Here is a 24,721-nt window from a genome sequence, read left to right as displayed (position 1 = left end):
AGTCACATCATTTTGTAATACCTAACTGAATAAAACATTACAAGGATTTATTATGAATGGCATTTGTGATTATTTCGGCCATACTGCTTGTAGACAAGAGCCATTAGCTGGTACATGACATCAGCTTCCATCTTATATCATCTGGGCCATATCCATCATCCGTTTGACATATTACGGTAGTTACATAGCATTAGGTGCCGAATCTGATAACCAAGAGTAAACTATTGTACTTTAATCGGATCTCTCCTGCCATATGTGATCTGATAGTAAATCCCTCTAGTAACTGGATATACATTTTACATCTTCATGAAATATTGACAGCCTTTCCAACAATTATAGGAGGTGTGCAGAGATCAGAGCGACAGGCAGACAGTTCAGAATTCATTGTATTAAACCATTCGCATGTTATAGTTATATTCCGCGTTGCGTTTACGGTATATTGCCCTTTCCCATGGCAGAAGTCTATATACTTAACTTTGAAAAAAAAAAATTGACCGCACAAGATTGGCTGGATAAGTTGCCTCCCACAATGAGCAAATTTAAATGTATAATAATTTTGCAACAGCTAATCGCTCCGACTTCAGCATGGGCAGGTCATCCACATATCCCAGTATACACACTAACGGAGAGAAGTCCAACTCCACATTGGAACAAGATAGTTACACTAGTTATACAATCTATTTAATTTAAGGCAGTTCCACAACATCTGTTTGAGTCATAGGGATGCATTAGCATCCGTAGGGCAGCTAAAAGTATGCGGATGGGATTTCTTCCCAGCGGAAGAAGAAATCGCAGCATGCTCCATTTTCCGTCGGGTCTCCCGTACAGACAGCTCCCGCGGCTTCCATTGAAGCCGCCCGTATCTGTGGCACAGCCGCAGCTGTTCTTGTACTATGCTGTGGATACGCGGGAGCGGAGATTTAAAAAAAAAAAAAAGGTGTGCCGAGCACATCCTCTGGCCAGAAGAAAGAAGATCCGGCCTGCACAGAGGAGAGCCCCACAGCGTCCGGAGTGGTAAGAAAAATGTATTTTCCCTCTCCATAGCCGTGGGCACGCACGGATTCAACTGCGGGATTCAGCAGTGGAATCCGTGCGTGCAAGTGGACATGAGGCCTAAGTGATAGTTTGGGGGGGGGGGGGGGGGGTCATTTGCAAAATTTCCTTCCAATGCATATCTTCTATTGGGCCAATATCGGCCTCCCATTTATGTTTAGCTGTAACTGGGCTTTGTAGATTTATATGTCCTTGTAAATGGGTATATACCTGTGAGATTTTCCCAGATGTAGCATTGGACACTCCCACAACATCAGCCACCACAGAAGTTGACATTTTTGTTTTCATGTGTAGCATCTCCACCTAGTAGGCACGTCTTAATGGCGAATACTTATAAAATTGTGAATGCGGCGAACCCTACTCAGTTCTTATTTGGTCAAACGTCTTTATACCCTCCTCTGTTGTATTTGTAATAGCCGTCTAATACCCTTACTTTTCCAAATATTTATTCCCATCTATCGGACATTTATGATTAAGGGCAACATGCTTGCCTGAAACATGTAAGATGGCACATGCTTCTTTTTCTGCAATGCCTGTCTGGAGTTTTCAATAAAGAGAAAGTTTTCATCCTACGCTGGACCTACTCCCTTTTCCTGTCTAAAGTAATCAGGTAGCTACAAGCGATTGATGGTCTATCCTCAGGACAAGTCATTAATGGCAGATCAGCAGGAAACAGACAATCCGCTTTCACGGATCCAATGCACTCCAGCAAAGAGACAATTTCTAGAAGCTGGATGTGAACAACTCCGTTTTCTCTGCAGAGGCCCAGCTTGGCATTCCAAGACAAGTTTTCATTGAAATGAATGGGAACTTAAGACTGCAATGCCAAGCTGGACCACTGCAGTGGAAACGGAGCTGTCTGCTACCAGCAGAAATAAGCTCAATGCCCAAGTAGAGTGGCCTGGCAAACAGCTGAACAGCAGGAGCCCCAAGCGGTGAACCCCCGTCAATCTGCTATCGATGCTCTAATTAGAGGATAAGGCTTCAATAGTTCAGAACTGCACAACCTCTTTAAATAAACACAAATAGTTAAAAAAGTACATCCTGTACATTTCTGCTTCTACCATAACTAATGCAGTTCAAAACTAACATTTTCTTGTCTTTAGATTGCACTTGACTTGGACAACGTTTAGACCACAGCTGTGGTTTCATAAAATATGAACAACCACAGGGAGCATTTTCCTAAATTAGTGTTCCCAAATTGACTAATTTAAAAATGCATGCATTTTATTAGTGGTCATGTAATGGGAATGAAAGAGGGAGGGGGGGAATTAATAAAAAAAAAAAAAATTTGAGATATACCTAAAATGGCATCCAGCGCTAAAGGACATTGTCTCAACACCTCCTTGTAACTTGTCACCGCAGATCGTTCCTGCCCAGCCTTCTTGTATAGATTGGCTAGCATCATATTGATCTATAAAACAAAATGTTATAGTTAACCCCTTCAGCGCCAGAGAGTTTGATTTTTCTTGTCCCTGCCTTTCAAGAGCCATAATGCTTTTAGTTTTCCATTGGCATTGCCATATCAGAGCTTGATATTTGTGGAACGTGGTGTATTTATTAATGGTATCACTTAATGTACCATATAACGTGCAAAAAAAAAAAAAGGTCACTTTACAAATTTTAAGTGGGGAGAAATTAAAAATAAACATGCTATTGTGCCTTTTCAGGGGGTGGGGGAGAAGAGTGTTCTATGGCATGGTATGACTATGGTAATACCAAAAATACATAGTATTTTTTCTTCAATTTTTAAAAAGCAAATTAAATTTTACCTTTCCGTTACCATATTCCAAGACATGTAACTTTATTTTTAATTCGACTGGGCCTTGTGAGGGCCCTTCTTTGTGTGGAGAGCTCTAGTTTTTATTATCACTATTTTGGGAGGCATATCTTTATAATCACTTTTTATTAAATATTTCTTTTGTACCCAGGACACAAGCCCTCCCTTCCTGTAATTCTGGAAATCCATTTTCTTTTTTTGAGTCCTTCACCACGTGGGATAAATATTGTGATTGTTCGGACCTTTATGTACACAGTGCTACAAAATACGTGGGGGTTAACAGTTTAGATTTTTACTGCAAAAAATGGGAAGAGGGGACTTGTTTTTAATATTTCTTCATTTTCTTTTACTGTAATTTATTTTTTACACTTTTATTTGATCACTTGTACCTGCTACTGTAATACCCAAGTATTGCAGCATATACAGTAGTGATTTTTAGTGTTGCCTTAAGGAATCCATGCATGGCAGCCCTGAGAGCCTTCAGGAGGTTCCCAGGGCTGCTATGTAGACTTATCGACACCGCCTTATTGTGTTGTGGGAAGTTGAATGGCCGCTGGAAGGGGGTCCCCCCTCCCCTCCCGCTGACTGTTTAAAACGCATGGTCAGCTTTCACCACGACATATAAACAGTTAATTGCCAGGATCACAGCCAATTCTGATTGCGGCACTTGCTGCTGGTTATCATTCATCAGAAACAGGTGAAAGCCACCAGATATCCGGCGGACTCTGCACCCAAACCCCCTCTGTACAGCCTTCATGATCGCATGATGTAAATTTACATTAGCCAGTCATGAAGCGGTTACAGGACAAAAAAAATGTAATTAATTAAAGTGAAAAATAAAAAAGACAAGACCTTTGGCTGTAATTCTAAAGTCGCACATTTTGTTGTAAACAGCTTTCTCGATTTTTCCCAGTTTATCTTAAAAAACTGCACAGTAATAAAAGATGTTGCTTTAACCCCTTAAGGAGCAGGGTGTTTTGGTTCAAAAGAATCAGAAAAAAAGATTTTTCTAATTTATAGTTGTTTATCTTTTTAAATTTGCATATTTATTCTAAAAAAAAAAAAAAAAAAAAAAAAAAAAGGACAGGAACGGGTCCCTCATTTGTTTTGAAGGTTCGGATTTATAATTTGTAACGTCTTGGATAACAGGGCGTATATGGCGACAGATTGGTTTCATATAGATTATAATCTATATACACACACAATTTTTTTTTTACCCTTATTTTTGTACTTTTATTTATTTTTTTATTTATTTCTTAACATCACGCCCCCAATGTCATCATATAAGACTTCTGGGGTCAGTTCCATTGTTTGTTTTTTTTATTTCACTCTTTTCCACTGTAACTGGAGCTTCCATAGAAGCCCCAGTTACAGGAAAAATACTCCGGGTCCTAACAGCCAAAGACCTGACCTGCTGCTGCTACATTGCTATCCCTTGCCATATTTCTACCATCAGCTGGGATAAAAACCCAGGACCAAGTGTCGTAAATTTACGGTGCTTGGTCCTTAAGGGGTTAAAAGTGGTTCAATATAGTATGTATGGGAATTTACAGTATTCCAAAAATTCAGTCTCCAAACATGTGTGGAGGTTATTAAACTAGTTGTCCAAAAAGATAAATACTTACACAGACCCACGGTATCGGAACCTCGACTTTTAGCCTGGTTCTGACACCATTTCATGTTGTGTGGCCCCTCTCTTCATTAAAAGCGCTGGCAGTTTATCAATACAAGTTGGACAAAGTCAGTTCCCTTCTCTGCATAGGCCATAACAGATAAGGAGGTGGGTGGGGTGTAGTTATTAAGATGAGCCGAACAGCCAGACCCCCTCCCCTTCCCTGATGTGATGGGCACAGAGAGATGGACCATACCACGTGACCCTGTGTTGGAACTGGTCCAAGAGTGGTGGATTCAACACCATGAGTCCGTGTAAGTTTTTATCCTCTCTGGAAAAACCCTTTAAAGCATGCCTGGCTGTTCAGAATAAGATGCCATATGTGTATAGGAGGAATATAACTATTTCTGGCCATTATAGGAGCTGTATCCTGCACTTTTCACTAGTTTTCCCCTCTTCAGACTTCTTGTCTATTTTGCAGTCATTTCTAAGTTGGTTGGTGGAGACTAGCTGCTATGATGACTCCAGACACTGTGCACAGAAAAGAGCAGACTATTTTCTTCTCCATCTCTGTATTATATATCCTCATAAAAAAACATCACAGAGGACATTATATAGCACTACTGAACACACAGATGTGATATGAGTAGCTGTCAGAGATGGCAAACATTTACTAGTTAGCTGCTGCAGTGTCTGTGTGAGTCACTTTCTCTCTCCTATTCCCACCTCATCTCTCCATAAACTTCTAAGGGGCAGATTGAGAAAAAAACTTCACCCTCCTTCACATCTTGGTTTAGTGTCAGTGGCCCTGTTACTAGAAACGGGCATTACTTGATAATAGCCCTAGTGGTCACTAATTTCTAAGGATTTGTCAACACAATCGCAAAAGCACATGTTGTTTGAAAAGTCAGGGATCATTTAAAGCAACACTCTGGTCATGGTTAAATAAAGATGGCCGAACCGCTTCTTTTACTACCTATGTACACTGCGCATTAGTATACATTGGTAGTCTAAGACACTACATGCTGCTCTGACCGGCCAGCACTGCTTATGTGGACAGCACTGGTTAATCAAAGCAGGTGTAGCATGTTAGACTCATAACGTATACTAATACAAGTCTACATAGGTAGGGGGGATTCACGCCCAGCCGATATACGGTGTCCTTGTCTGCGGGGGGGGGGGGGGGGGGAGGAAGAGCCAGGAGCAGGAACTGAGCTCCCGCCCCCTGCCACCATTTGCAATAGGAGGGGGCGAGACAGGGGAGGAGCTAAGTCCCACCACTTAGCTCCGCCCTGCCCGCCCCTCCCATTGCAAATAGTGGCGGGGAAGGGGATGGAGCTCAGTTGCTGCTCCTGGCTCTTCCATCCTCCCCCCCCCTCCTGCAGACAAGGACACTGTATATCGGCTCGGCGTGAAAACTGAGCCGATATACGGTCATCTAAATCCACCCGTAGTCAGAGAAGCAGTTTGGCCATCTTTGTTTGTCCAGTAATGAAGGATCACTTTAAGAAAGTTGGAAAATATGAAAAGCACTTTAGAACATCAATTCACCTTTGGAGTCCTTTGTCGGGAGGGGATTCCATCTAGTATGGCAACAGCATCTTTATCTTGTTTAAGCATGGTGTAACATTCTGCCATTTTATACTTTACTTCAATCTCTGATGGGAGACTCTAGTGACAAGAAGATACGATAAAAGTAATATGAAAGATTCACAAACGCTGTGAGCAGTACGGTACAACATAATTGTTGGGAAGGTGAATGTGTGAGATGCTGGTTCAAACTAAATTCACCTATGCTAAATACACAACATAGTTACAGCCCCTAGCTAGAGATTTCCGTTCTTCTGTCCCATTTATGGAGCAGAGAAACGAAAACGGCAGTCAGCTGCACTATTTGTTCCATTTGAAAAATGGAAATAAAATGGTAAGGAATTAAAGGAACTATTTCTGTTAAAAAAAAGAAAAAAAGAAATCAAGGCGTAACAAAACACAAATATTTAATTCCATTTCTCTGCTCCAAAAATGGAACAGAGGAACAATCATCTGTAAGTGGTGTTCCAGCTTGTGTAGTCTTTAAAACAGGCATTGAACATAAAATATAAGGCCTGCCATGTACAGTACATAAAGGAAGTGTGAATTCCAGATTCCTCCATTACCATGCACATCTTCCAAAGCCTTAAGGCAGGTGGGTAGGCACTCCTGCCACCTTTCTAAGGTACAGTATTCTACTCAAGAAGCAAATGGGCTCATTCACATGGGCATATTTGTTCTGCGTAATCCGCCCATGTGTTTTACTTTGGGCCTCATGAAATGCAGTATGTCGTATTTTGGTTCATGGTATACATTAAAAAGCCCACTGAAATCAATGGGACTGTGCAAATATGCAATAAATATGCATGATACATGCGTATTCATTGCGTATTAAGTTAATGAGTCCTGCTTGCGCTTTTCTGCACGTTTAAATATGCAGTGATCACTGGCAGTCAAAACATACAAAGATATTTTTCCTGACAAGCAACGCTTCTCTGTAGAATTCCAATCGTGTTCTCTAAAAATAAGACAGGGTCTTATATTAAAGAGGCACTAGGTCTTATTTTTCAGGGAATGCCTTATTTTACCTACCCAACAGGCTCGGGCCAGGTCCTCCCCGTTACTTTCCAGAGCCCGGCACGACTGTGATTGGTTCTTTGAACGCAGCACTGATTGGCTGAGCCGCGGTGCTTCAATCTTGCAGCTTTTGTGTCGTGGTAGCAGGATTTATGAATTGGCTCAATAAAGTAGGGGAAGCCTGGCATGTCCATTTTTGTGATGTCGCCTATTGCTTTCAATAGGGCCGGCAGCAGCAGCGCCAGCCCCATTGAAAACAATGGGAAAACATCGCAATCCCCTGTCCTGGCTGTGATGCGAGGCGGTTTCCATGTGAAAACACCTCGCATCCAAGGGTTTCCACATAAATTGCGAGGGCGATTTCAGGACATGATTCACAGCCCGATATCGCCCTCACCAGTGTGAAGGAGCCCTGACTCTCCCCAGTGGCGCTGCTGGCTGAAGCACAACAGCGCTGCTAGACTTAACATAGGAACTTTGACCTGGCCTGACAGATCACTCAATGTATCAAACTCAAATTTTAGGACATTGCGGTAGTGCGGATGTCACAAATCTAATGACACCAAAATCATCCACCAAAAGTCACACAAAAGGGTCAAAGTGTGGTGTAAGAAAGCCTGCAGGCTTTACCTGTTAGATATGTTTTGATACCATATAACCATGTATAAGAAAAAAAATTCATACTCCTATATTAATATACATAAGATACATTTCTCTTATCTCCATATACTAATAGATGTAGATCGATTTCACCATCAATGCGTTTACCTAAGCTGTGTACCAAGCCTTACAAGGTTCATCAGGAAGTCACCATCATACTCATGGGGAGAAAGAAAATCATACAATTCTGGGATGAAGTATGTGGAGAAACCCCAAATGTACGGGAGGTATAGTTACGTGTGCCGAGTCATTTAGGTGCGTTCCACATTCAGATATAATATCCAGTCCTGATAGCAAGAATGTTCAGCCGTGCATAAAGAACAGACAACACAAATTCATTTTCATTTTCCACATAGAGGGGGACCTGAGTGTTTGGGACTGGCAGGATGCAGGTTACCCTGTCGGAGTGTCTTTAACCCTTAATGACATGACCCCCCTCCCCCATTTTTGTTTTTTTCTTCCCCCTTTTAAAAAATATGGCAGGAAGGGGTTTAGGGTACATCCAAATGGGGAGTGAACACTGCATATTGTAAGAAATTGAATTTTGTGCAGAAAATCTGTAAAAATTACAGTAGGTTGTACAGTGGATGAGATTTTACTAAATCATCTACACGCAATGAAAAAAAATCTATAGTATGTCAATTTATACTGTGGATTTTCGCTATGGATTTCACTTCTTGCAATGCACAATGTAAGGCCTCCTGTCCATGGGCGATATACCATTGCATTATCCGCAGCGATAATCCGCACACGGGAAACGCAATAAACGCTTTCCATAGGATAACTATGGAAAGCGCAGCTTGATGTACACCAGCAGAAAGTCACCGCGATTTTCCACTGTTATATAAAAATCACAGCATGCCACGATGAACCTATCATTAATGATAGGTTCATCACCGAAAGTCGTGGTGACTTTAGCACTCTCCCGCAGCAAAGATCCGCTGTGGAAAAACGCTACGTCTGTGGACAGGCAACCTAAATCTGCAGCAAAATCCACATCAAATATACATGTAACACAGCGGCAGACTTGTTGCAGATTCTGCCACAGAGTCATGTCAAATTTCACAGTGGATTTTCCATTCCCTATGGATCTGCCCTTAAGATTAGAACTACTATTGTATCAGACCTGATTCTGTGGCATGGTGGCAGCATTCCCAGTTGACGGTCTGACTTTAGATGTCTTGGTCAATGCCTTCTTCTGCTGAAGGGCCATGGTATACTTGCTGACGGCATTTCTGTACTCTTTGTCGTGAAACAGCGAGTCTGCGTGGTACACTAAAAGCTGGTACTTTTGGGATGGTGAAAACATTTCCCTTAAGTTAAAAAAAAAGAAGATTTATTACAAATGACATTACAGAAATCTTCTGATTTTATTCCACAATCTAAATGATAATTCTCATGTACGCATCATGGCATTATACCTCATGGTAAATCTTCCACAATATAGAGACAAATATAAAACATTTTTCTACATATTTTTATTAAAAATTTTAAACCATTTTCTTGCTGGGCTTAAAGTATCTTCCAACTCATTGCAAACTGGGGGACAAAGATTCTTCTAAAATCCATTAGTCAGGCAGTTCTTCAGCACTGCATGTGATGACAGGAAGGGGTGCTGGAGGCGATGTGAAACCAGCAGCTTACTGCTGGGGAAGGAGGAGAGGATAACAGTTCCTGTTACAGTCAGGTGAAGAAATTAATGATTAGTTTACTGACAGAGAAGTTTAACCTGCAAGCATCACACTGTCAGCTGTCTGTAGCTGGGAGGGAATACTGGCAGTGTGAGGTCTTGATGCTACAGTATGCAGAGCAGATTCATGGTGTGGCGAGCTCCCCTCTCCATCTGCTATGTATGATCAAGATATTGCACCTGGGCAGGAAGACTAACCATGCAGACAGTTCTAGGTTTGCAGGCTGAACAACTTCTCCCCGGGCAATAAATTATTTATCTGGTCCTTCATCCGTCCAGAACATAAACTGCTGTCTTCTCCTCCTTCCTCCAGCAATAAACTGCTAGTTTCACATCTCTTCTAGTCCCCCTCCTGTCCATTCAGTGTTGAACAGACAGTCTGCCTGATTAATATATTTTAGAAGAATCTTGGTCCTCCAGCTTAGGCCCAATGTTCATGGGCGGATTTGATTTGCGGAATACACACGGCTCACCCGCACGGAAGAACCGCAATTCAAAGTACCCATAGGGAAGTATTGACATCCGCAAATGAATTTAAGCGTGCAGATTTAGCTTGCAGACCGTTTGATGCGGGAAAACAAATCGCAGCATGCTCTATTTCAGTATGGATTCTGTGCGGACAGGTTCAATAGAAGTCAATGGGTGCGGACGATCAGCAGTGCATCTGCAAAATATGATTGCGGATGCACTGTGGATTTGAAGGATAAAATTATTTAGAGAGGAGGGGAAAAGGCTGGGAGCTAGGATTGTTGATGATCCGCAGTGCATCCGCATACATCCGCACAGAAAAACAATTTAATCTGCAATCTCCTGCTAATAGTTTCCGCAGGTCTCCCGCTGCAGAAATCTGCATGCGGAATCCGATCCACCCGTGGACATGAGGCCTTACAGTAGGCTAGACGATACTATAGGCACAGCAACAAAATGTTTGAAAATATCTTTTGATCGCTGAGCTCTGTTCTTGGCCACAGCCCCATCATGTCCTGTAAACTGGGTGGGACTGCAGGTATAACAGACTTAGCGGAAGACCGAGCACCGGCGCAAGACACAACAGGAGCGGAGAGAGGTGAGTATATTGTTATTTGTTATTTTACTGCATGGGGAAGGGATGAAAATGAAAGTCAATTAGAGAAATGTCTCATATACAACAATACATCAATTTATAAAAAAAAACAACTAAAAAGTTCCAAACAAAATTGACCATTTAGTTTTAGGTTGCCTGTCCACGCGCGATAGTCATAGCGTGATCCATGGCAATAAATCATGCTATGGAAAGCGCAGCCAGACAGCCATGAGCGGAGAATCATAGGTATTTTCTGCTCGCGGGATTAAAATTGTGGCATGCTGCGATTTGCCGTGCGGAGCCTATCTATTAGATAGGCTAAGCACGGAGACCTGCCAGTGCTCCCCCCTCCTCCCCTGCAGCAGAATATCACTAGCAATATTCCGTCACAGCCGTGGACAGGCAGCCTTAGTCCTTAAGCACCTGACAGTAGTCCCAATAATCATCACTCCAGTACTTTCACACAGAAGCAATGACGATTCAATGAAAGGAGGCAGAGCAGCTGAAAATCACTTCTGGCCATCCATGCGGCTTCCATCCATGTGTCAGTCTTTTTCGCTGTGTGCTGTGCATATTTCACGTCCGCGAAACAGAAGAAAAAAAAAAAAAAACTGAAACAAGCCAAATTCTACTTTTTCTGAATCTTTAAAGAAAAAACAACAAAATAGACATCACATGGACTGCGCACAGACGGGATCCACGTGCTGTCCGCTTTTCTTCTTCCCACTGACTTGAATGAGCTAGTCTCCATAAGATCAGAATAATGCATGCAGTATATATCTGCATGAAACAAACCTGGATAGTGTGTGTGGCACCACAGAATAATAAGGGACCCACATACTGCCGTGTATGGCAGTGATTTTTGCTGTGCCTGACAGAGTATCTTATGCACGCTGCCATATGGGCGCAGTCTTCATTTCATTTAAAAAAAAAAAGGGGGGGGGGGTAGTACCTGCACTTTCAGAAAACGTCTGACTTGTCAAAATTACTAATTAGCGAAGCTCCTGCTGCTGAGAACCCTGCCGATCACTAGAATGAGGGGGCTGTAGCACTCACCTGAGCCCTGTGCCCCCGCGGCTATGTTCGTTGGCAGCTGGTAGATGGCCTGGTAGAGGAAGCTTGTATGACAGGTCAAAAGTCTTCTGAAAGTGCAGGTACTCTTTAACATACTACATACAGGGGGAAATACTAGTGTGCCCGAGGCCTAAAACATCATAGGCTAAACAGCTGCTAGCTGCTACTCTCAGGTGCAGCTGGGTCACAAACCAGGAGGATGGCCTATCAGAACAGGTGCAGGGCGCTACTGATCATATGGGAATCCCTCTGGGGACACCACTGATCATATTGGAATCCCTCTGGGGACACCACTGATCATATGGGATGCCTCCAGTGACGCCACTTAAAGTTACTTTACACTTTTTTTTTTTTTTTAAAGCAACTGTGAAAAAGTTAAGCAGCCCTTTAAAAGTACAGGATAGAGTCCTGAAGACGATGGTTTATCAGGTCTGCCACATCATGCTAATGTGGCACTGCAGCTCCGGGCCATTGCTGACTGTTTCCTGCGGAAGACGGCGCACCTGCGTACTGTCAGAAGACATGTCATCCAATAACTATACACCGCTGATTATACGGCATGTGCCGGTGCACCGGCCAGGATGACTCACGGGTTGTTGTTGCTCATGGTCAGCAGCAGGCTGCTCAGCAGTCGCACGTTAGAGTGCAGTCCGGCCGCCGCCATGTCCCGTACATGATCTATCACACTCATCTCTGCTGAAGCCCCTCTCACAACACACAGCAGACCGCACAGCTCCGTCCGCAGCGCAACTCGCGTTAAATGATGGCGCTAGTGACGACCTAACCTGAAAAATAAAATAGGTGTCTGCGCAGCGCCTGCTCATTAGCGGTAACCATGGCTACACCGCTCACCCTCACACATCCACCCCATAATAGTTTTAACTCTGAGTTATCTATTATTAAATTTTAATCCACATGATGACAATGTGCGAGCTTTGGCTTTTCTATGTATTAAGCATAATCAGAACAGGCGGCATAGGGCAGCCCAACGCTCTCGGAAATGGCGGCTTTGGCTTTACGCCGTGCGTTTCAGGGCAGGGGCGGGGCTTCTGCGTTCCGGGAAAGGGGACTGAGGTGTATAAGGGCGGAAGTGGAGCGGGGCGAGGGGTGAGAAGGGAGCGCGGTGCTGACGGGAGAGCGGGGGTGACAACATGTCAGAACAGTCGGTCCTTCTGCTCAGGAAGCAGCTCGCAGGTGACGTCCTCAGGGGGGCGCTCTCTCCTGTACTGACTTGTCTTTGTCTCTCTCTTTCACTATTGTGTGGAAAGTCTTGTGGGGGAACTTCGGAGGTCTCTAGTTCCTGTTCACAACTCGGCGGTCCTGCTGTAGTTCAGGAGACTGTTCTGTCTGTAGGACTACAAAGCACAGGCGGCCTCCGTAGCGCCGCTCAGGGGAGCCGGCTGCCCCGTGTACTGTGAGAGGGCGCTATTGTATGGGGTGTGCGGTGTATATAGGCCTCGGGGAGCAGCATATATGTCGTGCAGCTGCGCTTATAGCGCGTCACGTGACCCGGCGCTACAGGCTGTGAGGATAAGCTGCGCCGGGTTGTGTCTGCCGCTGATTATCCTCATGCTGCAGTCCGTCAGTAGGGGGCGCTGGGGGAGCAGGCAGCTCTCCATAGACACAAGGGGATTGGTGGTGACTTGTACACTCTAGTGATGGTGGCTGCAGGGTCCCTGGGCGTGTCTGACAGCTCACCGTCCGCAGTACAGATGAGACAGGTATGTGGGGTCACCGGCCGGGCACAGGACTGGATTCCACTGTGGGATCTGGAGTCTGACCCGGTCGTGTGCAGCCAGCCTAATGCAGGTGTGACAGCAGTCTGAGGGATGGTTACCTTAATTAAAAAATGCTACCACAAACTTGTTTAATAGCAGGTGTGCGCCCACCTGCCCGGGCATCACTAGAGTTTGGGGAAAATTGTCTCAGGATACGTTCTCACAGCAAAATATCGGCACCGAAACCTGCAGTATTTCCATGTCAGAAACCGCACTGCTGGTGTACTTCAGGGGGCGCGATAGCTGGTTACACCCATTCAATACGAGTGGCCGTCTGCTGCAGATCCGCACCGTTACCTGTATGTGTGACCGTACCCTGAGGAGGAGCCGCCATGTAAGCTGCTTAGCTCTGCTGACTCTGCCGCTCTCCTCAGTTTGTTCGGACTGACTCTCCTTAGATCCGGCTCAGTGCTGTGACTATCAAGTGGTGTTCCCCATTCTCACGGCCATTGGGTGACGTCAGTATGTTAATGACATCATCACCTATTAATGAGTGCTGGAGCCGCCCACTTGACAAGTTCACAGCGCCAAGAGCAGGATCTAGGAACAAACAAGTGGTGATGGTCAGCAGAAATACGCAGCCAGCCCCTCTGACTCTACACCCTGACGGGTTCCTCTGGAAGCGCCCCTCCAGTTATAGAACAAGCTTGTGTCCCAGGACCAGAGGGGAGAACATAACCTGCAGTTCTCTGCCGTCCCTCCATCTACCAGGTCCTGGTTCTGGCTGTCCAAGATGGTCTGAAGATTGTCAGTTAACTAATCCCCCATGGTGCACTGCTGGTATTATACTACTAATGCTCTATACCTGCTCTTATTTGGCTAAGTTGCTCATGTGACCAGCACTGGCCAATCGAAACAGGGTACAGTGTGCATTAGGTAGTTAGGAAGTTGTGGATGGGAGGGGTGACTGAGAACAAGTCTGGTAATAGAGCTCCTGCCCTTCCTGTTCTGGGACAGAATTTAGTCCACAAATTAGAGGCTTGCTTTAACTCTGCAATGGGCAATAAAAGCTAAAATCCTTTAAAATGCTAACAACTATTTTATGAATTACTTTTTCAGAACTGAACAAGAACCCCGTTGAAGGTTTCTCTGCTGGGCTGATAGATGACAATGATATTTACAAATGGGAGGTGCTGCTTATTGGGCCACAGGACACTTTGTTGTAAGTGCTTGACATCCATATATACATAAGTGTTACAGAGAAAAAGTAACATATTAGGGGCAGTCTTAGTAATTGTCTTGGACTGCATGGCCGTACTCTTAAGACGCTGAGTCTTTAAATGGGTATTCCCATCCTGTGGATATGCAGTCTGGGATGGGAATAACGTTTTAATTTTAGAGTTGAAGTAGTTGGTATCTTGATGTGCGTTATATATATATATACATATATACATATATACATATATACTGCACATAAGGGTTTCTTATGAAGATAACCCCTGTCCATAGGTCCTACTGGGGTTTTTAGAAGTCATGGATGGGGAGATTACCAGCTGGGACCACCCCTTAGAGGGCATCTGTCATCCCCTTTGAGCCTCATAAACTATGTTATGGGGCTTACAGTTGAGGGAACGGGATGTCTGGGGAGTTGTGTTTGATACCCATTAGGTGTCCCTGTGACATTTGTGCACACAGTGACTCTTCAGACGGCTCGGTGTGCGCTCTTCATAGAAATAAACTGGAGAGTGTGCACCGAGCTCGCTGACGGGTCGCTGTCCATGTGCCAACTTTGTGGGGACACAGCGCTGGAACAGGGCACCTGATCAGTATCAGTCTCCTGGACCCTCTGTGCCCTCATCTTTAAACCCCATAAAGGAGTCTATCAGGCTCAAGGAGGATAACTGGTTCCCTTTAAGCCATTGCAGAGAGCTGCTAACAAACCTTTCATCTCACTGCAGTTTCCTACCAAAACCTCAACTATCTGGGGTGTCGGGAGCAGATTGCCACAGCAGCTTACGCATTGCGGGGGTTCCCTGTGGTGAAACACATCTAAATTAGAAGTGTTGCTATTTTTTCACATGAGATATAAAATTTTGTATTTTCTATGATTTTTTTTTTTTTTTTTTTATAACTTGCCTTTTTTTTTTTTTTTTCTCCTCTCCTTTAAGTGAGGGTGGATTCTTTAAAGTCCACCTTACGTTCCCAGTTGACTATCCTCTGAGACCTCCAAAAATGAAGTTTATAACAGAGATCTGGCATCCTAATGGTAAGTGGTGTCTGTTTAAATACTGCTAAATGCAGTTCGGTTCCTGTTATCAGTCATTTGTTGAAGTTTACAAGCTGTAAACTCTTAAGTTTTGAGATCTTGAAATGTACCTGTTGGTTCAGGTGGCTCTTCAAAACCTGTTGTGTACATGGGAATAAACTGTTAAGGCCCATTTTAGACACAATGATTATCGCTCAAAAGCCATCTTTTGAGCGATAATCGCTGTCTAAACGCGCGTCCATCGTGCACTAGTCGTTTATTGCTGACTTCAAGCCAGCAATAAATCATCATTCGGTCTAATAAGACCACATGCTGAGCTGTCCGTGGATAGCGCTGATGGTATTCTTTTTAGCTGCTATCCCGCTCAAGAACAATGGAGCTGAATGCAGATAACAGACCTCCAGCTGTTATGTGCATTCAGTGAAAGGCTGCATTTGCACGCGAATAAGCTACTAAGTGGCTGTATTAGTAGTTTATGCAAAATGATAACTTCAACAGCAGTTTTGAGCAATCTTTTGAACAAATTTTGAGCGATCATCTTTCCGTGTAAATTGGCCTTAAGCTTGTTTCTAGCAGAGTGCTGCCCGACCTGTCTGTATACAGATGGAGATGTGTATTTAATTCATGTTGCGTGTTTTTTTTTTTTTTTTTTTCCTTTTCTACTGTATATACCCACGTATAAGCAGAGTCCATAAATGTTACCACAAATTGGTGAAACTTATTGACTCGAGTATAAGCATAGCTATACTCAAGTGTATATACTAGGTAAAGAAAAAATGCAATACCTCCCAGCCGGCATCTGTGTCCTCGGCGCAATGCTGTCCCCAGCGGTGCGGCCAGCTGTTGCAGTCATCTCTCCGTTGTCTTCTCCCTGGCTTTCTTTTAAAAACCCCGCCGTCAGCGTTGTGATTGGATCGAGCGACGACCAATTACAGCCAGTGCTCGATGGATCAATCACAGCCATTTAGTGATGTCCTTCTGAATGGCTGTGATTGGCCGTCCTCGATCCAATCACAGTGCTGACTTCGGGGATTTCAAAAGTAAGCTGGAGAGAAGACTGCAGCAGCTGGCTGCACCACCGGGGACAGCATTGCGCCTGGGACACAGACGCCGGGTGGGAGGTGAGTATTGAGGTGTGGTGTGTGTGCTTTTTTTTTTTTTTTTCTTTTTTCCCTCAAGTAGAGGCTGGGGGGCGGGGGGGGGGGGGCTTTTTCAGCACTTTTTTTTGTGCTGAAAAACTCTGCTTATACTCGAGTATAATACAGTAATTTAAAAAAAAATTCAGTGCATCTTATGTGATTGTTTAACTGATGTCTGTCTCAAAGGGCCGCTGCTTTATGGATCTATTGAATAAGACTCCAGCATTAGTAGGCTAAACAAACTTGTATGCATCTTAACCCTTTCAAATCCACTGTCTGACGTCTTAAGACATTATGATTTTTAAGGCTGTTCAGCTCCGCTGTTGGAAGACTCCCATCGGGGTTCTCTTGCTGTATATTGCCAGCCTCTCTGCTGTCGGAGCCTATCCAGCGTGTCACATCATACAGTACTGGCTTTAGCCAGCATATAGTGCCATTGTATAACAGCAGAAAGAGTAAGCCACCTAGGAAAGCCAGGATACAAATTGGATTGGAAAGTGTTAAAGCCACTGTCTGCTTTTCAGAGCCTCATCTATCCTTTCATCAACAGTTGCAAAGAATGGTGATGTTTGTATATCTATTCTCCATGAGCCCGGGGAAGATAAATTTGGCTATGAAAAGCCCGAGGAACGCTGGTTACCCATTCACACTGTAGAGACCATAATGATCAGTGTTATTTCTATGCTTGCTGACCCAAACAGCGATTCTCCAGCCAATGTAGATGCTGCAGTGAGTACATCTCTTATCCCTTGTATGTGCAAGTCTGCTCAAATAAGTCTTCATTGTGCCAGCTTCTGCTATCTTAGATTATATCTTCTCCAGTTATTCAGGGGTATTAAAACGTCAATGCAATGGCTTTATTTGGTGATCTCTCCCACATGATCCAGCAGCTTGGAAGTATGCTGTACAGAAAAAATGTTGTTAAAGATCTGGTGATGAGATGAAAATGCAGAGCATATGGTCATTTCACATGGGCCAACCTCTCAGCTCTGTGATGGGTGCTGATGCATGTTGATTTGGTGCTCTTCAACTTTTCTTTTCTCTGTGTGCTCTATTACTTGGGCAGTGAACTTGCACTAATGTGATTGTCCCCATAAGGTAACTGTACCATTCTTTTTTTTCATCCATGGAGATGCACCAGTTATCAGTGAGCACTTATGTTAGCATAAATGAGCTGATAAGCTAACATAAGTGTCTGCTCATTCATCTGACACTTGGTCCCTTTACACGGCCCAATCGTTGGATGAACAAGTATTTGGAGGAACACTCCAGTCCCATAATTGGCCTGTGTAAGACCCCATTTACAATGAAAGGTGGTCGCTCAAATGACAGTTTGAGTGACAGTTTTGCACGATCATCTTTGCATAGTCTATAGTAGCTAACTGGCTAGTAAAGAGCTATGCAGGCGGAGTGGGACACCGCCGCTATCGCTTGGTGAACAATACAGCTGTTTTGTATAAGCAAACAGCTGTATTGTTCTCCACACTTATAGCTCGCATCCCACTGAACTTCCAGTGGGACACAAGCTGAAAGAATCTTAGTAGCGCTGCCGACTGACAGCCTGCAGTGCAGATAAGAGTTCATCACTTAATTCTAGAAAACTATAATTGAGCAAGGAACGAATCTTGCATGAAAACTGCATGATGTCCATGGATTTGACTGTTAACGCTCAAAACACAGCTATGAGCGAATTTTGAGTGAGAATCACTGTCTAAATGGGCCTTAAGGAGAGCATTAGTCAGATGGCAAATGCTGATTATAGAAGTAGTCTTCTGAACTTCTGGGGAAGATGGTGGGATATACAGCACATAGTACTAAACAGTTTGTGTTGTGGATCATGCTTTAGTACTTTGGCTTCTAACGCAAAAGGATCTTAAAGATTCCTTGATGCTGTTTTTAATCTGGCAATAAACATAACAATTGGCTTGGGGGGGGGGAGACTCAGTCACATGCTGTAGAGTCTCCATCCTCTGATGACATTGCAGTGGGGTGACAGACCTGGCTCACTTCAATATTTAAGCCTGTCCCCCTTCTGTCTCTTGCTCTTTGGTAGCTGTAGACATCCCAACCTGTTTTAAGATTAAAAAAAGTCACCTGACCAAACGTGCTGCCAAGACAGGCCATACAGATTAAAATCTATATTCTCATATCACAGGTCCCATAGGTGAGGACATTATGTTCTGTGCATGTATCAAGGGATTTTCCTGGCATCTGTAACAACCCTAAGGCTGGGTTCACACAGGGCATAATTGCCGCAGACCACCTGCATGGAAATTCCACCTGCAATCTTAAGCCTGAGACTAAGTAGCAAAGTGGACGAGATTTGTGAAAAAACCTAGTCCACACGCTGCGGACAGTCCGTTGCCGCCAAGCAGCGCTGAAACTAACATGCTATGCAGAATTCAAAGCCGCGGCATGTCAATTGTATCTTCATTTCCACTGTGGGCTTTCTACAGGGAGAGATGGCCGCAGCGGAATAAGCCGCTTTCAAAACCCACTTGACTTTAGCTGCAGAAGCCTCATGGAATTTCTGTGTTCGTGCTGCAGACATTCCAGGAGATTTTCGCCCCATGTGAACCCAGACTAAGGAGAGAGAATTGGAACTGTAATTGACTGTTTACATTTCATTGATTCTTGGTCATATATTTTGGGTAGTTCTGGGGCTCAACACTTAATCTGTTGGAGAATATGGAGTGTAAGATTTTCTTTTCTTGTAATGTTACCCAAAACTAAGATGGCTCTTTATATTTGTCCTTTTAACAGAAAGAATGGAGGGAAGATCCAAATGGAGAATTCAAAAGGAAAGTTGCTCGCTGTGTTAGGAAAAGTCAAGAAATGGCTTTTGAATGAACCAGTAAGTGCTTTCACTTTGATAACTAGAGTTGGCATGCCCATCTTAAAGGGGTTGTACCAGCTGATTGTGCTACGGCCAGCTGCAGGGGAAATGTAGTATTACAAGGTGACCAAGTCTGCCAGGACGGGAGCCACTCTTGGGGACCTTTCACACATGCACCTAAGACTCACACATGTGAAGTTTCTTACTGTTCTAGGTCATAGAAGGGGAGAGGGGGGGGGGCTCTATTCTAGGATCATATGCCCTAATAACAGATATAAATAGGGGTTGTGCACTTGGCGCAACTCAAGTGTTGTACCACATTCTATGATTGTATAATAACTACGGTAGGACAAAATATAAAATTTGCCAACTGCATTTATTTTGCAAAAATGAATCTCAAACGTTGTGTGTCGCTGGAATGCCCCACGCCCACCACCAGGATATTGGCTCAATATTGCCCATGGACATGTCCTGCTGTAGTTTCATGGGCAATGGTCATGTATGTGCAGCTGTTATGTTCCTGTGACCACTGGGATCCCCGCTGGTTTCTTTGCAGTGAGCAGCGCATGCATGATGTGGAATGATCTCTCTGCAGGGGTTACAAGCTTACAGCCCCGTCTGGCCTGTCACTGCTTTGTCTGACAGCAGGAGACTGAACCATGTGTTCATGCAACCTGTCTGACAGCTGAGCCTACTGCACATCAGCTCGACTGTCAAATGAAAAGCCTGTTTTACTGAACGACAATTAAACAAATCTATTTATTTTTCTTTGCAAAACTGCGTATGACAAATGTGTGCATATCAATGAACCCCCTTGAAATCACTGAATGGAGACAGGGCGCTTTGGAGATCTCTTCCTGCCGGCTGCCTGCCTCCATTCACAGAAAACAGGCAGCTGTTGACAGATGAACGGCTGCCTGTTTATATGGGATGTTAAGGCGTTTGTTTTAGCTCACTGATATGAAGCAACTAAAAGTGACTAATGAGCGCAAATGCACACGCAAGGAGATGTGTGAAACTGCTTAAGAAAAAGCCATCGAACTGATTTCATTAGCAATTTAATTTAGTGTTGTACCTGTGCAAAAAACATGCCATGCAGGCAGATGGTACAGTAAAATACAGACACGCATGCAAAATCTCAAGATGGAGCGGGACCAGGCAAAGAAGGATAGTGAATGCACAATAGTAGAATTCCAACAACCTCACAGCCAAATGAAGACTTGGCACAAGCCCTTTAAAGCTACTCCCTTACAGTTTATTCCTCCAGAATGGTACCTGATCTTGCTCTTCTGTGTTTGACATGCCTATTCAGACTTCTTTTCTTTGAATTGCAGTGGCTGAAAGAAGCAGCGAGCCATCTGAAGAGCAATAGCCTTCACGGGCAGAAGCAGAACTCGGTTCACAGTGGCGTTTCACTGACCTCCGTTCTCTCCTCAGTGGGCAGTTTACTTGCTGGTTTATTTTATAAGTTATATATGATGGACTTCACATTTTAACTGCAAAACCTGCAGATTGGTTTTCAATCCCACCAGGAGTTCCTTATTTATTCAAATATATATTTTTGCATATGTCTTTATCGTTTTCTTTAATAAAGCTGAAGTGGCTTCCTTTTACAGCACTAGTCTTTGCGATGTGAAGCGGTCTTGGAGTGACACTGTTACAATGGTTCACATCTAGTTACAAGAAACTTTGCCAAAACAATTGGCTTTAAATGCCTCTTGCCCATAAGTCTTGTAGCCATAGCAAATAGCCTCACAATCTGCTGCTTGGCGACTAACATCACCTGAAAGTTCAGCCTTGTTCATACACATTGGCTTCTGCTACTGTTTATGGATTTTTGGATGTCACAACCTTTAAATGGAACTGGGAAGATTCATGGACCGTTTTTGGACCTCTTGATAGACTAGACACTTTAAATCCTTTTATATTAACCTTATGCTGTATAATGTCCCTTTTTGTGTAATTGTTTTTCTTGTTTTGTGAAACAACAATTTGGTTACAGAATTAAACTATTTTTGAGATGTTTTGATAACTTTTCTTACAGCTTGGTTCTTCTAGTAAACTGGTGTGAAACAGTATACTACATAAGAAGTGAATGTATGTGTCCTTGGTTTCCTGACTACTTTTATTTGTATGCAAAATAGAATACATGTAATGGGCATCATGATATTTCTGTGGTGTCAAGTGACTAACTCCCTTAGGACTTCCATACAGGATTTGTGTTTTTGGGGGGTGGGGTGGGTTGTCTTTTTTTTTTTTTTCTCTGCAGCAAAAAAATCCATGATGGGTCTGTAGGTGTGACATTTGCCACAATTTGCCTAGATATTGAGTAAATTGACAACACTCAGATCTATAATCCACACCACCGGTCAATTTATGTTATCAATTGAATTATTTTTATTTTTTTAATGGGATGTGAGGAAACTGGTTAAGGTGTCTCTCATACACCTTTTTAGTGACATCAGAACCATATTTGCACATGCAATATTTGCATGTGTGAAATGGAACCCATTGATTTCAGGGAGTTCATTCTCACGAGCAGGTTTTGCATGCCTAGAGGGGGGGAAAAAAATGCAGTATATTTTTTTTGGACGCACTTTGAGCACCAAAGACCCCATAGATGTCTATAGGAGGTGTGCAAGTAGATGCGTGAAACACTGCCCAAAACTGCAGGCAAAACACAACCCTACAGGCTAATGGGGCCAGTTTTCACACACCACACCCCTTCTGTAGATTAAAAGACAATGTGCAAAAAGTACAGTACTATGCAGTGATTTACACGCACCTCGTCCAACCGTTCACAGGGCAAATATGTTGTGCAAATTAGCAGTGCCTAATGGGGAGTTCACTCCTTGGGATGGTTCTGGATGCCTTTCCCACATCACCACCCTACACATTACAAATTGATTGTTTCTGGCTCCATTCAGCTAGACATGCTATGTATTCCATAGAGTATATTGTACTTTTGAGAGTAGGGCCAGGCTCTACGTACGCACCTATCCCTGGATGTCTGCATCGCTGCGAATGTGTATCCCAGGAGTGTGGTGCATATACTGTATTTTTCGCCTTATAAGACGCACTGGTCTAGAAGACGCACCCCCTGTTTTAGAGTAGGAAAATAGGGGGAAAAATCAGTACTCGCCTCCCCCAGCGTTCTGCGGCGCTGCTGCAGGCTGTCGCTCCCTCCTGGTCCCTGGCAGAGCATTGCTTTCTGGATGCAGGGCTTGAAATCCCCGCCTCCAGAAAGCTAATACTGTGATTGGCTGAAGGCGCACATGTGTTAGCCAATCACAGCCATTCAATGATGTCATTGAATGGCTGTGATTGGCTGACGGCATGTGTTAGTCAATCACAGTATTAGCTTTCTGGAGGAGGGGATTTCAAGCCCTGCGTCCAGAAAGCAATGCTCTGCCAGGGACCAGGAGGAAGCGACAGCCTGCAGCAGCGCCGCAGAACGCTGGGGAAGGCGAGTACTGTTTTTTTTTTATTTATTTTTTGACAGGAGGAGAGAAATCTTCTAACTGATCGCACATTTGTTCACGTGATCGTGAATTTAACGCGCAATCGCGCTAAATAAATCACGTCCGCGCGTTAAATTCACGATCGCCCCTTTGGAGGTGGAAAAAGTGCGTCTTATAAAGCAAAAAATACGGTAGTTTCTCCATTTACCCTGGAGCGCAATGTCTCCAGGACTAGAGCTGAAGCCTTGAATCAATTGGTGGGGAGGGAGAGGGCCCACACCATTGAACAGTATGCTTTCAATTTGAATGTGTGGAGCTTAATGGTAATTTTGGATCAGATATCTCAGACACTCTGCCAGGCACATTCGTCCTTAAGGACATCTACTGATGCACTGCTTCAGAACACCATTGCAACAGTACTGGGTAGTGATCCAAGACCGATAAAGTTGGTCTTGGGTCATTTTATAACCTTTAGATTACCAACTAGGGTGCTGTGGCACTCGCATCCAGTAGTGATAACTAGCTACTGCCCATTAGTACTACAGGAAGCAGCAGAAGAGTGCAGCAGCTAAGACCCACCCATGACTTAGTCATGCTGCTATGCATGCTGTCATACCAGAGGCGAAAACTCCTACTCAAGAACTGCATGCTGGAAATTCACAAACTTACAAGCATGCAAGCTCAAACCTCTCTGAGGAGAAAGATTTGAGCAAACATGTATGTGATGCCTCTTCCTCAGCCCTACCACAATGCACATGTTTGTTCCTGTGGGTTAGGAAGGAGAAAGGTTTGAGGGTTGTTGCTATATGTAACTATACTGTGATGGGAAAGGGTTTTTGTTTGTCTCTTCTCTCCTCATGTAGGGGTAAGGGGATAGCAGTAAATTCTCTCCCCACCCTCCCTTTTACTGGAGCAAATAGTCTGTCCCTTCCTTCTGCTCTGGTAGACTTCAATGGCCAGGATCTCTTTTACCGCTCTTCCACTTTGTCCTGACAGTAGCATTGGAGGAAAGGAGACTTCATTGAGCATACACAGTCATTTTTGAGTAAATAAACCTTCATTTATTACACAGGCTACTATATAAGCACATGTTTGGAAAGTTCATGACCATTTACCCTGGAGTGCAATACCAAATTTATGAGATGCATACTGTTTACTAAATTTGACACATCTTTTGCTGTCCATGTGCCATAAGTTGAAATTTAGTAATGTAGGTTTGTAGTATTAACTATAATGCCTGCTTTGCCCTTCCACTAAGGCCAGGCTCACACAAATGAATTTCACAGCAGGCAGGCAATCACTGTACAATGACATACTGGATTTGCCATGTATGCTTGCATAATACGTGTCAAGATGGGACATAGTGATTTTTTTTTTTTGTTTCATGCAAGTCGTTTGAGCACCACCATGGCCAACTATAGCAGATTAGTACAGCATAATGTAAGCAATATCTGCATGTAGAATATACTGTACCGACATGCTCACATGAGCCAGGCCTAAGTCTCACCCATTTTGGAGGTGAAAAGTGGTAGAAAATAATTTGCACATATGGCTTGTGAAAGTTGTCAAATGTACAGTGTATAATTATTATAGAAACTGCAGACTTCTTTCATTGTATTAATCCCCCCCAAAGCCAGTTTTGATCTATGTGAACAAGCCCAATTTATCAAACCTGACGGTTTACTTTATATGGTAATAACTTTGGAATGCTGTTACCTATTTTACATCCACTGTAAATTTTGGTTGGTATGTTTTACATTAA

General features: G+C 43.6%; 2 protein-coding genes across 2 annotated transcripts in view; one reads left to right on the top strand and one right to left on the bottom strand.

The window, feature by feature from the left end:
- Positions 1-12,313, bottom strand: part of ANAPC7 (anaphase promoting complex subunit 7) — a 53,713-nt gene extending 41,400 nt beyond the window's left edge. Inside the window, exons 1-4 of the mRNA XM_066603263.1 lie at positions 12,130-12,313; positions 8,839-9,025; positions 5,997-6,116; positions 2,356-2,467 (exon numbers count right to left, since the gene is read on the bottom strand). Coding sequence (XP_066459360.1) covers positions 2,356-2,467; positions 5,997-6,116; positions 8,839-9,025; positions 12,130-12,230 — 520 coding nt within the window. The 5' untranslated portion in view covers positions 12,231-12,313. The remainder of the gene's footprint in view (positions 1-2,355; positions 2,468-5,996; positions 6,117-8,838; positions 9,026-12,129) is intronic.
- Positions 12,314-12,598: 285 nt separating this feature from the next.
- LOC136627839 (ubiquitin-conjugating enzyme E2 G1-like) lies at positions 12,599-21,530 on the top strand. The gene is made up of 6 exons (XM_066603262.1): positions 12,599-12,733; positions 14,377-14,479; positions 15,426-15,523; positions 17,213-17,391; positions 19,426-19,516; positions 20,833-21,530. The coding sequence occupies exons 1-5, from the start codon at positions 12,691-12,693 to the stop codon at positions 19,510-19,512; spliced, it is 510 nt and encodes a 169-aa protein (XP_066459359.1). The 5' UTR covers positions 12,599-12,690; the 3' UTR covers positions 19,513-19,516; positions 20,833-21,530.
- Positions 21,531-24,721: the final 3,191 nt, after the last annotated feature.

The sequence above is a fragment of the Eleutherodactylus coqui genome, chromosome 5 (genome assembly GCF_035609145.1).
Source record: "Eleutherodactylus coqui strain aEleCoq1 chromosome 5, aEleCoq1.hap1, whole genome shotgun sequence".
Taxonomy (NCBI): Eukaryota; Metazoa; Chordata; class Amphibia; order Anura; family Eleutherodactylidae; genus Eleutherodactylus; species Eleutherodactylus coqui.
This window is presented reverse-complemented; position numbering and strand designations above follow the sequence as displayed.

Coding starts and splice junctions, on each gene's coding strand:
- LOC136627839 (XM_066603262.1), top strand. CDS start 12,691: ATGTCAGAACAGTCGGTCCTTCTGCTCAGGAAGCAGCTCGCAG. Junction 12,734..14,376: donor GCTCAGGAAGCAGCTCGCAG/GTGACGTCCTCA, acceptor TTACTTTTTCAG/AACTGAACAAGAACCCCGTT. Junction 14,480..15,425: donor GGGCCACAGGACACTTTGTT/GTAAGTGCTTGA, acceptor CTCTCCTTTAAG/TGAGGGTGGATTCTTTAAAG.